This window comes from Pectinophora gossypiella, chromosome 3, assembly GCF_024362695.1.
Source record: "Pectinophora gossypiella chromosome 3, ilPecGoss1.1, whole genome shotgun sequence".
In the NCBI taxonomy this organism is placed as follows: Eukaryota; Metazoa; Arthropoda; class Insecta; order Lepidoptera; family Gelechiidae; genus Pectinophora; species Pectinophora gossypiella.
Window position 1 is genome coordinate 6,534,548 of NC_065406.1, and position 16,127 is coordinate 6,550,674.

Genomic DNA, 16,127 nt, shown 5'->3' on the forward strand with positions numbered 1-16,127 from the left:
TACTTATTATTAAATCATGCCGAACATTTACCGTAGGCTTTCGCTTCGAAAGTTTAAAAATAGAATACCTAAGCTTCTCTTAGCTTCATGCCGGAAGCGAAAGATAGCTTAGGTGAGTATATCGTTTACCGACACGGCTCTGCCCGGTAACCACAGAATAAGTCGATTTACGATGGTAACTAGTGCAACTCATAATTTACTACTAACGAAATGTGCCTGTCACTTATTCAAAAAAAATTTACGGACTACCTACAAGGTGTTTGGTTATATGCCTTCGGCAACCCTTACTCAGGGATACGGGTGAAGACCTCAACGGTTGCATGCAGGACGGAAGGGGCAAATCACAGGGACTCTAATCTGGAACTTGACAAAAGGCAGCAGTAACTGCCAGTACTGTTCAGAGGCGGATGACAGGTCCAGGAGTCTTATACGGCTTTGAAAAAGACTACTCAAGGCGCCATCCGACTCGCGTCAGACAGAATACTGCAAGGCGGAAGGCAGGAGGAAAACCACTGCCCTATTTTTCCCTAAAAAAAGTAGCATGGATAATGCTACACCGACAAGAGCGTGAAATGAAATTATTACGTTCAAACTCATCCACACTTACACACTGCGAAGGCTATGCTGCATTCGACTTCCTACTCGACATCCTATTGGCTCACGATAACCCAGTGACATAAAGAGAGATGTACACACATCACAGGCCGGTCACTTAACGCATGTAACAAGGTGCGGCTAAGATGAGTTGTTTCCCAATCGGTGTGTCCCCAAGGTCGTGGCTCTTCAACTCCTGCACATAGGCATTCCATTTGCGAAGCTCGTGCGAAGTGCTTCACAGTCAAACATGGGGAAGACTTTTGTGATTCTTACGTGCCTTTGCGCAGTTGGTAAGTAATTTACAATTAATATACCTATTAATTATTAATTTAATTATATAAATTTAATGATTATTAATAAAATATCGTCATAAATAGAACTGATTAATTTAATATTTAATGAATATAATTTACTTAAGCTTAAAATTAGGCCGATTTAAACCCCCTTTACTACTTAAATACTTAAATCATAGTAATAGCTAAGTATTTAATAAATAAAAAGCCTTTTCAAAGAATAAGTATCATTTAATATCAATTAAATGTCAATCGTAGACTAGCAGTTATAAGCAATGAACACTAATTATGGTGACAATAAGTCGCTATTAATAGATAAAACCTATTAATTACGTATTACAGTTGAATTACTCGTTCTTCGCTAAATCAAATAATAAAATTAAGAAATACTAAATAATAAAATAATAATTAAGAGGTTAATTGAAAAAAATCGAGTTTCATTAGTACTCGTACTTAAATACTTTTGTACTTAAATACTTAATTAATGAAAAATATTACCTGAAGATAACTTTTTTACACACCGTATAATTATCGTTTGACAGTTTGATACCATCAGTTTTATAACAAATTTTCAAAAAAATCATATCCCTAGAGAATATTACATGAAATATTAATATTTATCTTTATAGGAATTATCCATTTTTATGTCGAGTAACAAGCGACATAGGTATAATATATTCATTCAAACTCGTGTGTAGTAAAACCTGTAGCCGTAGCATGGATTCCGTATACCGCGCCTGACGCCATATACGATAAATTATCCAACAGGATTCTGATAAACCATTTCCTTAAATTAACAAATTAAGCATGGTCCCCAAACACAAAAGGTAATTAATGTATAATTATCCACCGCAATTAAAAGTTTGCCGCAAAACAATAGCGTCATTTAATACAATTTTCATCATAATTAGTCAATTAATTATGTAACGTACCTACCTTGTTTTGTGGCTATATAAACGGATGTCTAATTGACGTTAAGTAGGTTTTAAACATGGTAATTATACAAAATATTGCGCGGAAAACATAGACAAGTTATAGACATACCGTTTTCCTTATAAAATGCAAGGTTTATCGTATTTCGTGTGATACACGGGTGATTGGTTTGGTTTTATCGTTCATATTTACATGTGGTAACTTATTAGCAAAATTAAATAGGTATAAGTACAGAGATATATCACGAGAGATAATATAACACGGGTTCGAAACCCGGCTCAACTCGAAGTCACTGAATTCAACTTTATGAATTTGAATTAATATTTGGATCATAGACTTCATTGATAATTAACATAGATAGATAATTTAATTTAAGTAATTTATTTTACATTGACACCAGGGTTGATGGGGTTGGTAATCCACCTCACAACCCACACGATAGAAGAGATATATATAATTGATATCACGTAGTTTCGAGAATTTGTGCGCGATTAATGGCAGTAGGCTTGCCCCCTATTACATGGGACTTAAACATAGCTGGCGAGGAGTAGGTGTATATACTATACACCAACAAGGCCCCTGACATGGCTCATGTAACGATTGCTTACTTAAATCAGTAAATAGTAACCGGGACCAACGGCTCAACGTGCCTTCCGAAGCACGGATCATCTTAGTTTCGGACAATCAGGTGATCAGCCTGTAATGTCCTAACCAAACTAGGGATCACAAAGTGATTTTTGTGATATATCCCCACCGGGATTCGAATCCGGGGCCTCCGGAACGTGACTCCAACGCTCAAGCACAGAGGCCGTTATATTGTCTTGGTAGGTTCTGCTATGTAACGTAGTCATAAAAACTTTGAGTAAGTACAAGTATAAAGAGCCGTAGAAATATAAAAATCAAATGCAACAAGCGTCCATCATGACCTCAGAGTTAAAAGGACATTTTAAATTTACATACATGACATTTCCATAACCCGTTGTATTTAGGTATTAAATATTCTGATGGGCATTGCATGAATATTTGTTGGCGGAAAATATATCTTTGTGCAAGGTACGCAATTTCATCAATGAACATGTTATGCTGCAATCAGACTACGAGCATTATTACCTATTGTGTCAAAAGTTGTAACAAATTATCGAAAACTGGACGATGTTCGATGAGCTCGGTGAGATATGGGTACTTAGTTTATCTTGCGATGGATGTATCTCTGATTACCCCATCATCATCATCATCAGCCCATTAACGGGCCTTCCCTATGGATGGATAGGGAGATCGGGCCTTAAACCACCACGCGGGCCCAGTGCGGATTGGTGGTTATTAACGACTGCTAATGCAGCCGGGACCAACGGCTTAACGTGCCTTCCGAAGCACGGAGGAGCTCGAGATGAAAACTTTTTTTTTGTGGTCACCCATCCTATGACCGGCCTCTGCGAAAGTTGCTTTACTTCAAAAATCGCAGACCGAGCGCGTTTACCGCTGCGCCACCGCGCTCCTCCATTCCTGATTACCCTAATTGGGTTATAATCGTGAGGTTATGTTATTTTTATCTTGTGGAAGATGTTCTGGGGTGTAAAAGGTCACATCAATTCATCATAAAAAATCAATATTGCTATTTTACATTTCTTGACTTGTGCCCTTACATGAATTGCTTCTATGTAGCCTTTTCAACCCCCTGTTCTAAATAATTGTTCTAATTTTCCAAACTAGTAAAGGTAATTATTCGTTCTCACCAACAGCATACGCACAGTTCGGTCAATTCCAATCACGGACAACAGCGCAAACTAGGCAACAACAGCAACAGAGTGCTTTCGGAAACCAAAACCTATACAGAGATAGCCAAGGTCAATATCAACAGAACCAGAATCAGTATCAACAGAATCAGTATCAACAGTCTCAACAGCAGTCCGCCCCTAGACAGAGTGCTGGTTCCTGTAGGGAGAGCAATGAAAGATACCCAGTTTCTGGTAGCTGTGATAGATACATCGAATGCATTGTAAGTACTTTCACTTTTAAACATTAAAATATTATTAGAGATAAGGTCAACTCTCTACAGCTGTTTGCATTTCATTCGCTACGCTAAAAGCTTTTTGAGACTGCTGCTACTTGTAACAAGCATTATTATTATTATATGAGTCCAATCATCATCATCAGCCGTACGACGCCCACTGAGTCCAATGTTACAATCCTAATTATAATCATTTTGTTACTACTACTTAATATCACCTTTACTGTCTACTTAATATTATTACTTTATATTTTATAAGCATTTCGTCACGTATTATGTAAAGCCTTCACTTGAACTGCCATGTTTACTTATTTTTTCTTGTTACCTTAGAATGGAACTTCCGAAGAAAAGCTGTGCCCTGATGGACTCCTCTTCAACCCCAATGTGAACTTCAACGTCTACCCGTGCCAGTACCCCAACGAAGTCCAATGCCTTGAGAGGTCATCTCTGCGTAAGTAATTATCTTTTATCAACTTCTCTGTTGAGGGCCTTTAATAAATTAGAAAAGAAAGATAGTGTTACTCTTACCTAGTGCGAAAGAGACTTACCTATTCGTGATTACCGAAAATGATATTGTGATCTTTAATGAACTATCATAAACAAGACTCAGATCAAATAAAAAGTCCAAGGAACAAATAGGTAACATTGGTAATCACTTATACAATGCACTGCAGTGTGTAAGTGATAATCTATTTTACTTTAGTAACCTGCAGTGCAACAAAAACAATATGCAAAATGCAATTAAAAAAAATATGCTTTATTAATTTAATAATATGTGACATTTCTTTATTGACGTTTCCCGAATAATAGAGAGAATCATACTCCATGACCTTATCGAATTGTCTCGTTAACAGTAGGTATTAAAACCAAGCAATAGTATCCACTAGAATGTCCTAATACTTATTTTTACCCTTGACCTATGGATTTTTTCTAATAAGAATAAGGAATCTTGTGTCATTATTCAACCATAATTTATGCAGAAAAATAAAGTGAATTCGTCATTTGTGGCGTCCGGTGCAGATCATGATTACTCTTTTATTAATGGCGTAAAAAAAGAGATACTTAATAAAATATCATTCTGCCGGTATAACCCGAGATGACATTAATTAATTTTCAAGTAAAACTTTGTGTATTCAGGTACTTGAATCCGTACAACATTTTTAGATAGTCTATTTAGATATAATTTAATACTATTAATTCTGCAAATTATGATGACGATGACGATACTTTTAAAAACGGTCAATGCAGATTTAAAGGCTGGCATCTACATATAATAATATTAATGAAAACAACTTGTTAAATGTCAGCTTCTAAGACCATTGATTTAAGAGGAATCTTCTTGTAGGAAGTGAATGTGTGCTATGAAAATAATTGACCTTATATTTCATGTACTTATTGACAATACAAAATGGTTTACTTTCTTGATCATCATTATGATTTGGATGGAGGACAGGAAGAAATACTTAAATTACTTACTTCTAAACTATGTATACTATACATACATTGGCCTTATACGTCTGTTTCAGACGATTTATGACGTCATTGCCTCGAAGAAATGCACTTTCCTTTTTCTTTCTTTTTTTTTTTGCACTTTTCTTGTATACTATATTAGTTATTATATAGATAGGATATTAGCACTAGTAGTAGAAGAGTAGAAATAGTACTTGTAATAAGTAAAGATTAATGACTACCCAATTACTTTAATTTATTCTATTCTACTCTTAAAATGTTCTAAATTGCTTTTAATCCTCGACATACCTGTATGCGGGTGCCGTGCTACGGTTCCTCGACATATATATAACACGAGCTGTAAGGTGACGAATATTTAAGTGACGGGTTGATAGCAAGGATGTACTACACCCCTCCGCCTACCTATTCCTTCGGGGATACAGACGTTATGATGTTACGTTATGTTGTTAGCTGTTGGTAACTTGTTACTTGCGTCTACAACCTCAGCCATAAACTCACTAATGTAATAACTAAAGTGGGTGCAAGTTGTTTTACGACCTGCGACTCTTCCCACAGCAGTATATCTAGAATACCTATCTCTCGACTATTCATATGTTACTGTTTTAAACGTGTAGTTGTGTGTATGAAAATATTATAAGCCACGACACACATCGGTTGCAAATGCGACCTCGTCTGTGTGGATTAATTTCATTATTATTAGAATTTACTCAAATAACCACATTATCTTGATAGATATAACATGCATGTATTATAATATTAACTTTATAAATGGTAATTAACAGTTGAGCTTTTCTTGAAGCACCTTCCGCAATCGTAGTACATTTCTATTTCACGCACACGTACGAGTTTCTTTTGACGAATATTTAATCAAAATCTCACTATTATCATCTGATGGATATTCCGGCTTCCTTATAAATAACAAGCATAGAACTGCAGATTTTCAAAATTAGACCTAACTTACAGAACCGGCCCAGCCGACAGAGGATTGTCCTCACCAGTTCGGCTACTACAAGCTCGGAGACGCCCGCAACTGCAGTGGCTTCAGGAACTGTGTCAACGGCGTGGGCTATGACTTCACCTGCCCCGAGGGACTCGCGTGGAGCTCCGAAACTTACCGCTGCGAATGGCCCGACACCGTTGCTGATTGTGATGCTGAAGGTACGAACCTCCATTTTCAAATGACACTGCTGAGCAAAGGCCTTACTTTACCACCCATCTCTGTCGCGACAAATGTCGACAACTCTTTAACTAAAGTATCGAAAACCCGTGCTTACGGAAACTCAAAAGAGCAAAATCCTCCGATGGTATTCTAACTTGCACGAGTTTTATATTCAACATGTACCTACTTATAAATTGTTAAAATCAAAACATGAATCACTTATTTGTAAATTTAGAAACATGTGGCATCTATTAGAACATAACTTTACTCACGTGTGACAAAACTTTCCACGAAAACTTTAAGGATACATAAATCGTCTTGGATTTATCTGTTCACCGGATCAGACGCGCTTGCTTAACGTGTGATGTTGCGAAAACGGGCTTTCCGAAACGCAGTGTGCAATGACAGGTACACAGAGGCTCGGAATATTGCAATGTTATAGATTCAATGTTAGAATGCCTAATTTTGCCCACGTTGTTTCTGGAAAACGACATTGTGGTACAAAGAAATTCGAATTCTATTGCCATGAGAACTCTTGGTTTGTCTGAAATAGCAGAAGTTATAAACTATATTCCCAATATAAACTGTTGTTATGTGACCATCTTCGCCTTGACATATTCACATTATTCAAGTTCCGTGACCGTTTAAGCCTTTATAGCTGGGTGGGAAAATCTTAATAAAGTGTGAACCTTGAACTTTGCCAGATTACATGACTTTAACGAGCGTCGACCGCTATTCATCAACGCTCACATTTACAATCTTTGCTGGTTTCTGCATCTAACGCCGAATAGCCAATAGCCTCAAACAAAACATTTAAAACTTATGTCTCATCTCGATACAGCGCAACCTTACTGGATGTTGATCCAACTGAACGGAATTGTATATTTAAATATCCTTTAAAAATTCTTCTACAGTTAGCTCTTTTTAATTAGCTTTGTTATTAGATTTTTATAAATACTTAAACTAGTTTTAGTTTCATCTTGTAAGTACTTTGGGAGCTTATTATGTGTGATACATTGCTAATGGGGTTGTGGCGTGTAATTTTAGCCTAGAATTTAGCAACATTAATCTGTCTTGGAGTTGAAAATGAATACGGTGTAGGAAAGTCGATTTTTATAAAAGTGGGAGCATTTTTTAACAAATTTACATATTCAATATTATTATAGAAGGTAGTATTAATACGTAAAGTTGATGAAAATGTATTTTGCAAAAGAATGAATAGCTTTACTGCGTTTGTAATGTAACTCCAGAGAATGACATCGAAGCTCAACCACGCACCTCAAAAAAGGACCTTCTAAAAGGACCTTGAAACAGATAAAGGTAAAAATAAAAAACCACAGATTAAACAAATCTCAAAAGATGCTACACTTGTTAGCATGTGAAGGCTAAACGAAAAGTCAACTAGTGACACAATTTTTAAATCACCATCAAGGCCTCCAGCAAGGCTACAGGATCAGTAAGTAGGTTCCCTCCAAAGCTCAGACACCGGTAAAGTACCAAACACACAAAGTGACTTTTCGTTTGCCACTTTCAAACTTTAAAAGGTGTTCCAGGAATTTCATGCACCTTATTTTATTTTATTTCAGCTTTCCTCGGTTTCCGATGCCCTGAGGTGCCACAATCCAGGGAACTAGGCCCACCTGCTGGCTTCAGATTTTACAGGTACTTATTTTATATAAATCCGTCAATATTTTTCAAAAGGCAAAACTCACCTTCTTCAATACCAAGTGTAAAAGAACGTCTGTCCTATGCACCTTAATTTAAATCTTTAAGATGTAAATTGTACCCAGGTGAAACCTTCTCGAGTTCTATTTGACATTTCAAATTGGCAAATTAATAGTCTCATTAACAATAGATTGTGAATATCGATTCATAATAGATTAAGAAGATAGATCCATGAAGCGATGTGAGGAATAGCTCGTTACTTTGATGTGGTGTAGCGAGAACGGGTTGCCTAATGGTTGCGGTCACTGGGTGTCAGCTAAATGTCAAGATACCTCGACCTTGTGGTTACATAACTTCGTTATTAGAAATACCAATCGTTTTACATAACGTGTCCATGTCTCCGATTTACGACCATATCCTACTTTCTTGGCGTTGCTATTGGGCTTTTCAAGACACGTTTATTTGGTATAATATTAGCTGATGACACAATATTTTGCATTCGCCTCGCGCTCAGACAAACGCCTTCAAATCCTTGCACCACCACTCATTTGTTAAAAATAGACTATTATCGTTTGGTTTGTCAACAACATCTTTGTATCGCTTTTTGACAGGTAATACGGTCACGAGCGTTAATATGTATACACTTTGGTACCATGTCACATTAACTTTTTTGACAAATTGAACTGTAAGTCTCACTAAATGGCAAATATGTTAGTGCGACAGAGTCCTAAAGTGGGTACATTATATTGCTCATGACTGTACCTATTTTGAAAAATATATGAAAGCAGTATTATTATCAGTATCATCGTTCTTTAATCTGTGTACACCATCACCATCCATAATCTACCTAAGATTTCAAAATTATCTTTATTCAGTAGGTAACATAGTTACACTCTGTAACTAATTTTTTTACATAACAAACGTCTTATCCGCCTAAAACAGCCTAGATCTACTCAATTGACCGTGTGGTAGCGTAGTGGATTGAGTCAGATGAAAAATTGATTCCTTATGAAGTTAAAAATGTTTGTTACCACTATTAATGCTGATATTTTACACATTTTTAAATCACTGGTCTTCTTCAACACGCCATATATCTCTAACAGGTGTCAATGGTAACAGGATAATGTTTTCGTTAATGTTTGACTATCGGGTACACCGGTTTGGGTCTCTCTTAGCTCTCACCGCGTGATATTCGCATAATATTAAGTTACATCCCTAGTATACCAATCGGGATGCGCAGTCAGAAGTTATGACTTAAACAACCCGCAGCCAGTCCTGATGTTCGTCCAAGGTGGTGAAGAACCGCATGGCGACAGCTCAGTCCATCCCCCAAAGATTTTCTGAAAACTCAATTGTTATAAAAAAGCTAAGCATATTTTGATTCTGATATGCACGTGCATTGTCGTTGGTATATCAAAGTAGGTCATACGCCGAAGCTGGTACCGTATAGGTCAAACGTAGTCTTTAGCTTTAAATTAGAAGTTTCTTCACATTATCTCTGTTGACCAATGGTCTGCACACGTTCACTTAAAGGTTAAATGAACTAATCTAACGTTAATAAATAAATAAATAAATATTTAGTAACATTTCTTGTTATATTGATGGATTCGTATATTTAATCAGAGCTGATAATAAATATAGAATCTTTATTAAATATAGAATAGGTATTTTATATAAAAATAATAAGCCGTCCAACTCACCAAGTCCTTTTCAATCATAATTCTTAATGGCAATGATTTCAACAAAGCTCTTATGCCTTTCAGGTCGGATGTGAACTGCCAGAAATATTTCCTGTGCATCGAAGGTCGTCCCCGTGCTCTGAGCTGCGGTGGTGACTCTGCCTTCGACGACCTCACGTCCACCTGCGTGTCCGCCGAGGAGGTCGCCGCCTGTCCCCAGGAACTACGCGCCGCGGCTGCTCAAGCCCGCGCAGAGGAGAAACAGCGCCTGGCGAAAGAAATAGAATTCTACTCCAAACCTAACCCGTTCCAGAAGAGGAAATTCTAATCGACTAACCAATAGCAAAGCTAATCGCGGCGTTATGCCTCAATCATACTAGCGGTTTTCTGTTTACGGGATATCTTAGTTTAGATATCTATTGTGAATTTGCTTCGGATAGTATTTACTCCTTAGCGGAGTTGTCCATCCCAACACTCACAAACGCTAGTATAGTCACGGCTTTATTGCCTAGAAGGAAAATTTATGTACTTATGTTTTTTAAAAGCATGTTTGCCATCTTGTACCTGTCTCCTTAAGTTTTACAAACAATCAAGAAACAAAAATATCAATTTCAGACTTAAGTATTGAAAAGATAAGACAGAAAAACCTGTTTTAATTTTAAAGTATTCGACACGGAGTTAAAATTATGTTATTAAATACTTGTATATTCTGCGCGCGTCTTTTAGCAAATATTAAACTTTTAAATGTTAAAGAACATCAGTAGGTTTTTAAATGAATAGATCCAATGGTCTCCTTGGATGAATTACGTGAGATTAATAAAACATTCTGCTAGTCTTGTTGAGTCAATATTTTTAAAAAAGTTTGTTCTTTGCAAGTCTATATACGTATATAACTTTATATATACCTACCTTTTATTATTATATCACTGTTTAAATTATATTTCACTACTTATGTTTATTACTTATGACACTTTAAACATCTTGATTACTTGTTACATCGCCGAATGTTAGAATAAAAATGTGACAAGTCAACTTGATTATTAGATTTGTGGTAGTTTTGGTATCAAACTGTTATTATTATTAATAATAAATAAATGTTTTTATTAATGATGTTGTGTTCATTATAAAAACCGCAAATTTCTTGTAAATTATTGAGACCGTTAACAATTATTATACTCTTGGTATAAAAAGAAACGATATCAATAGGTTGTCATTATTCTACAATTTAGAGCTCGCTCAGGGAAAGACTCGAGGTGAAATTAATAACGACAATGTTTAAGTACCTCTCCCTGGCAGTTATACTAGGAGCCGCTTGTAAGTATTCTTTTTAAATTATAATAAAAAAAACTAATTCAATATGATCCAATAATAAATTAATTCTCAAATTTTCAATAACTCAGTTTATAATATATCAAGATCCCTGCTACTAAATGTGTTCTTTGAAAACTTGGGTTTGGGGTCATTCTTCCACCAATCCAAATTATACTCTCAACAGCTTGATAGAGAGAAAAGCACTAGATACTTTGTGCCAGATATTAATTATTTTGTATTGTTTGCACAACCTTTTTCAACCTCTCACAAATACAGTTTGACCGCATATTGCACTAAACATTATCACAGGCGCTGCGCAAGCGGCGTCGGTGGAGCTTCAGCCTCGGAATCCGCTCTGCACGGAACGGAATGGATACTTCTCCGTCGAGGGCAAATGTGATTCTTACATCGAGTGCAGGGTAAGTTGATGGAGCTTAAGATCAACATTAAACCGAATTAGCTTGTCTTTGTTACCCCCTCCGGTCGATTGGGGGGAGGCCTAGGCCTAGCAGAGGAACGTTTAAAGGCTGTTTATGTTACATTTCTTCTTTAGAAATGAAGCAATGAGTTTGATGTGCACAAACTGGGAGAACGGGCTCGCCCTACCATAGTTCAACGGCTCAGATTAGCTTCTAAACGCATTCCGCTTGCCTAGGAGATGCTTAAAATTACTCAAACCTAGTGTGAATGAACTGAGAGAAGATAGCGCATCAAATGGTTTGAATAACCCATAGTAAATGTAGGTCTTAATAGATGTGACCATCAAGCCATATTTATGCGTATTTATCTTTATCTTTCAGGCGTAAAATTGCATTGTAACTTTCCAGGATTTCTCTGCAAATGAGATGCTGTGCCCTGATGGTCTTCACTACAACCCCCGTGCGGCTTGGCCGGACTACCCCTGCGGATACCCCTCGGATGTCTCCTGTGAAGGCAGAGGAGTACCACGTATGTATCTTCTGCTATCAATTCAAAAACAGGACTCCTATATGTGATGTACTGCTTTGAATGTGTCATACTGTTACGAATGTATGGTCTACGATCTACGAGCATTTGGCCTTGAAAGTTTGTGAGGAGATGAATTCAAATATCTCCAGAAATCAATCGAATAACCAACATGGAAACAGCGTTCATTGCGGGATCAGTCATTCAGAGATAACAACAAAGCGTAAAATTTTATTTTTCTTGTCATCCTGAGTATGTCGCAAAAGACAGTTTAATGGAACTATTCTTGTAACCTGTTAGTTCATAGACTCAAAATCTTTAGATGATTGTCCTGTACATTCCGATAGGGATTACATGAATTAATGTACCTAGGAAAACCGCCTTAAAACTAGCACCAGTATTCTCTCTTAATTCTACAACTGATTTGTTTTTTTGTTCTTATAAGTAGCACCTAAAAGGTTTCAATCTTTTCCCATTGTGGATCTAATTCTACGCTTGATCAATTTCAGAGCCTGCATTGCCTACAGCTGAATGCCCGCACGAGTACGGGTTCTTCCCATCCCAGTTGGCGCAACCGGAGGCGGGCCACTGCGGGCAGTACCGCATGTGTGTGGCAGGCGTGGCCATCGAGATGATGTGCCCGCCAGGCCTGGCGTTCAACCCTGACAATGCGCGCTGCGACTGGCCCGATCTCGTGCCCAGCTGCAAAGTCGAAGGTTTGTGTCTCTTGTTTTTGGCAATTCTTTTGAAAGAGCCGCTATTTGTCACTTGGGTGGAAAATTTTGCAAGTGTTTATAAACTGTTAGTTTTAAAAAGGGTCTCATATACACATACCATGTGATGTCATGGTGAAAATTATTGTTTATTCTATGCTAATACGAGGTACGTAATTACTGTCACTTTACTGTTAAAATTGAATTGCTCGACCAAAGTTACTAAAAGGCCCAAAATTCAGCCTTTCGTTTTTCCTAGCCTAATCTCTTTATGTTGACCAAATTGAGGATGGTCATTGGCTATTGCCCATGATTATCCTCAATTGATGATAGGTATATGCCCAGGTGGTATTGTTAGCAGTTTATTGTTCTAGAGGTATCCTGGCTCAGCTAGCTGGTAGAATAGTTCAATTCAATTCAAAACATTTTATTGCACACAAACATAATCTTCTTCTTATCGTGTCGATGGCAAACTAAATAGTATCGGCAGAATATAAAGGACAGTTACAAAAATGCAACACGAAGTACAATCGGCGGCCTTACTGCTAAGCAGAACTTTCTTCCAGGCAACCTAAATAAATAAACACATAATCCTACCTATATTAACATAATTATAATATAATATAGTTCTGCCAGATAAGTTCTAGGCTACCAGATAACCCTACTTAGTTATCAATCAATTTCTTATAGTAATACATAAATATATGAGATAGTTTAGTTGACGTCAAAGCAGTTCAACTTAAGTATACTTATGTATTTCTTCAATTTCAGCGTATCTAGGCTTCCAGTGCCCGCCTGCTCCACTCGGCGAGAACGGTGAACCACTTGAAGTTGTAAACTACAAGTAAGTCCATTGATGAATTCTTGCAAATTGTATATAGTAATATAAGCATGTTACTGCTTTGTGGAGAAAAATATTTCCTGTAGCCTGGCAATTCCCCTTATTGCCAACAGAGTAGCAAACATACGCAGTAATCCTGACACCAGAATTGTTGATGTCAGTTATTGTTCTCACAACCCTTAGGTTAGAAGAAGTTAGCCAAGTGATTTTTCTATTCAGGCATGTCTAGCTGAAAATATTTGTAATGTATCTTCCTCAAATTACACTTCTCCTTTTTATGTATCCTTGTAACTCTTTATTCTCAAATGTTATAGATTCGAAGACAACTGCTATGCCTTCTACTCCTGCGAACATGGAAAACCTCGACTCCTCTCCTGCGACGAAGGTTTAGCCTTTGACGCGGCGAGCGGACACTGCGTTGACGCTGATAAAGTCGCCTGCGCAGGTAACAAAGCTCCTTTCGTCGTTGCTTAGATAGCAAATTAAATAAATTTTCTTTAAACTTTGTAATAAAAATTATAAATACAAAATATTAAAACAAAAATAAGAGTATTTTTTCTTTTTATAGACCTTGTAATTTTCACGAAACGTTGAAGTGGATATAAAAAGGCGTACACTTTTACCCGTATATATCTATGTAATATCAGTATTACATAATATTATGTTAGACTATGTGGTGTATGTATTTATATCTGTAGTACATAATGTAGGTAGTATGGCTTTCAGTGGCAGTTTGAAAGACGTGGAAGATAAAATGTTATGTCAGAATAATGATAGCAACTGAAGTTGCGTAGCGTCTATCAATTCCTGTGAAAGATGGACGCGATCAAAATAACACTAGGCACTCAAATAACGTTAATTCGTAGTCAATAATAACTCTGACACCAGGGTTGCTGAGTTTGGTAATCCTCTTCACAACCCAGACGCGATATAAACCAATCAATCAATCAATCAATAATACTTTATTGCACAACGACATATACAAAGGACATAAACATACGAATAAAAACATAAGTACAATAGGCGGCCTTATTGCTTATTTTGGCTTATTTTATAAAAAGAAGAAACAATGTTGAAACAGGAAAAAATGTAAGGTAACCTAACGTTTTTTTAGGAATACTGGGAAACGTTGTGGTAACAAAAAGAAATATGTAAGAATGCGGTTCGCCCTTCCTCTGCCCCGTCACAGAATTAGTACAGCGACCTTGAGACATGACGTATAGTAACGCTTATACCTAACATGCGATATTATGGTCTAGGTCATGGCTTCAAAGTTACAATTTACGTAAGATAGCTAGATGATAATGTACAGTTTTAGCAATATACTACAGCCAGACTAATGGTTAGAAGCGCCACGTCCTGTGTTATGACGTTAACTCCTACAATTGACAATCACCAATTCATATTGAACGTCATCGTCCTTTAAACCACTTTGTTTACATGCTCTAAGATAGATGCCACCCGAGCATCGCTCCTTAGCGACATCGCGACTGTTTCAATATTTATACTACTTACCTACCTATACAATTTCGCATAACGCCTACTGCAGATTAAGTATTGTAGAGATTCAAAGAAATTGATTTGTACAATCCGGAAGCCCAAGAGAAAATCAATTCGTTAGACAACTAACCCCCTCGTAGAACCCTTGCCCGAGGATACGGGTGAAGACCTCAACGGTTGCACAGGCGGAAATGGGAGCCATTGGTACGGCATTGCAGAACGGAAGGGGCGCGTCACAGGGACTGTTACCTGGAACCTGACAGAGGGCAGCAGCAACTGTCAGTACTATTCAGAGGCGGAGGACAGGAGTCCTAGTACGGCTTTGAAATAGACTACTCTGGGCTTCATCCCACTCGCGTCAGACAGAGCGGCGGCGGAAGGCAAGAGAGAAACTGCCCTATTTTTCCCTAAAAAGCATAGAGAATGCTACACCGACAAGAGCGTGGCTTTTAAATTAGTGATGATGAGACAACTAGCGCTCGTCAGGTCTCGACAGGGCTCTATAGCATGTTTTACAGTAGGTTTTTTCGGAAATGTTGGATGATAAAATACCCAACTAAAGGTTACTTTTTTGGACTCTGTGACAGCCCTGTTCAGATAACGCGTGACTTAAGTACATCTTACTGTCACGGATTCGAAACCTGGGTCGGGCTCTAAACCACAAAATTTTGTGAGTTTCAATTCATGTTTGGATAGCAGTCATCTTCCAAAAGTCAAATACTTATTATATACAGTTTTATACTACAAATATCTTAACGAGCATCACACATTACTGGACCTACTTACCACTACATACCCGAAAAATTGATAATTAACTTTGTTGTTTGTTGTTGATAACAAAATACTTACTAATATCAAAATCGAAGCAAATATAAATATACTTACATCTATATTGTTTTTGGTGAATGTAGGGACTATGTGAGTATGTCACAAAAAAGATCAACGGTAAACGCATTTGTCTGCTGTATAATAAAAGTTTGACTTTATAATGCTGTTTTGATAACATAGTACTG

At 37.1% G+C, this 16,127-nt stretch overlaps 2 protein-coding genes across 2 annotated transcripts; both read left to right on the forward strand.

Moving 5' to 3' along the window:
• The first annotated feature begins 723 nt into the window (after nt 1-723).
• Nucleotides 724-10,889, forward strand: LOC126381504 (protein obstructor-E-like). Its single transcript, XM_050030991.1, has 6 exons — nt 724-887; nt 3,563-3,819; nt 4,162-4,282; nt 6,265-6,459; nt 8,047-8,122; nt 9,889-10,889. The coding sequence occupies exons 1-6, from the start codon at nt 845-847 to the stop codon at nt 10,130-10,132; spliced, it is 936 nt and encodes a 311-aa protein (XP_049886948.1). The 5' UTR covers nt 724-844; the 3' UTR covers nt 10,133-10,889.
• A 186-nt stretch (nt 10,890-11,075) lies between these two features.
• LOC126382276 (protein obstructor-E-like) lies at nt 11,076-14,088 on the forward strand. The gene is made up of 6 exons (XM_050032090.1): nt 11,076-11,118; nt 11,425-11,534; nt 11,943-12,063; nt 12,570-12,776; nt 13,545-13,617; nt 13,929-14,088. Exons 1-6 carry the CDS (start codon nt 11,076-11,078, stop codon nt 14,086-14,088), a joined length of 714 nt encoding a protein of 237 aa, XP_049888047.1.
• Nucleotides 14,089-16,127: the final 2,039 nt, after the last annotated feature.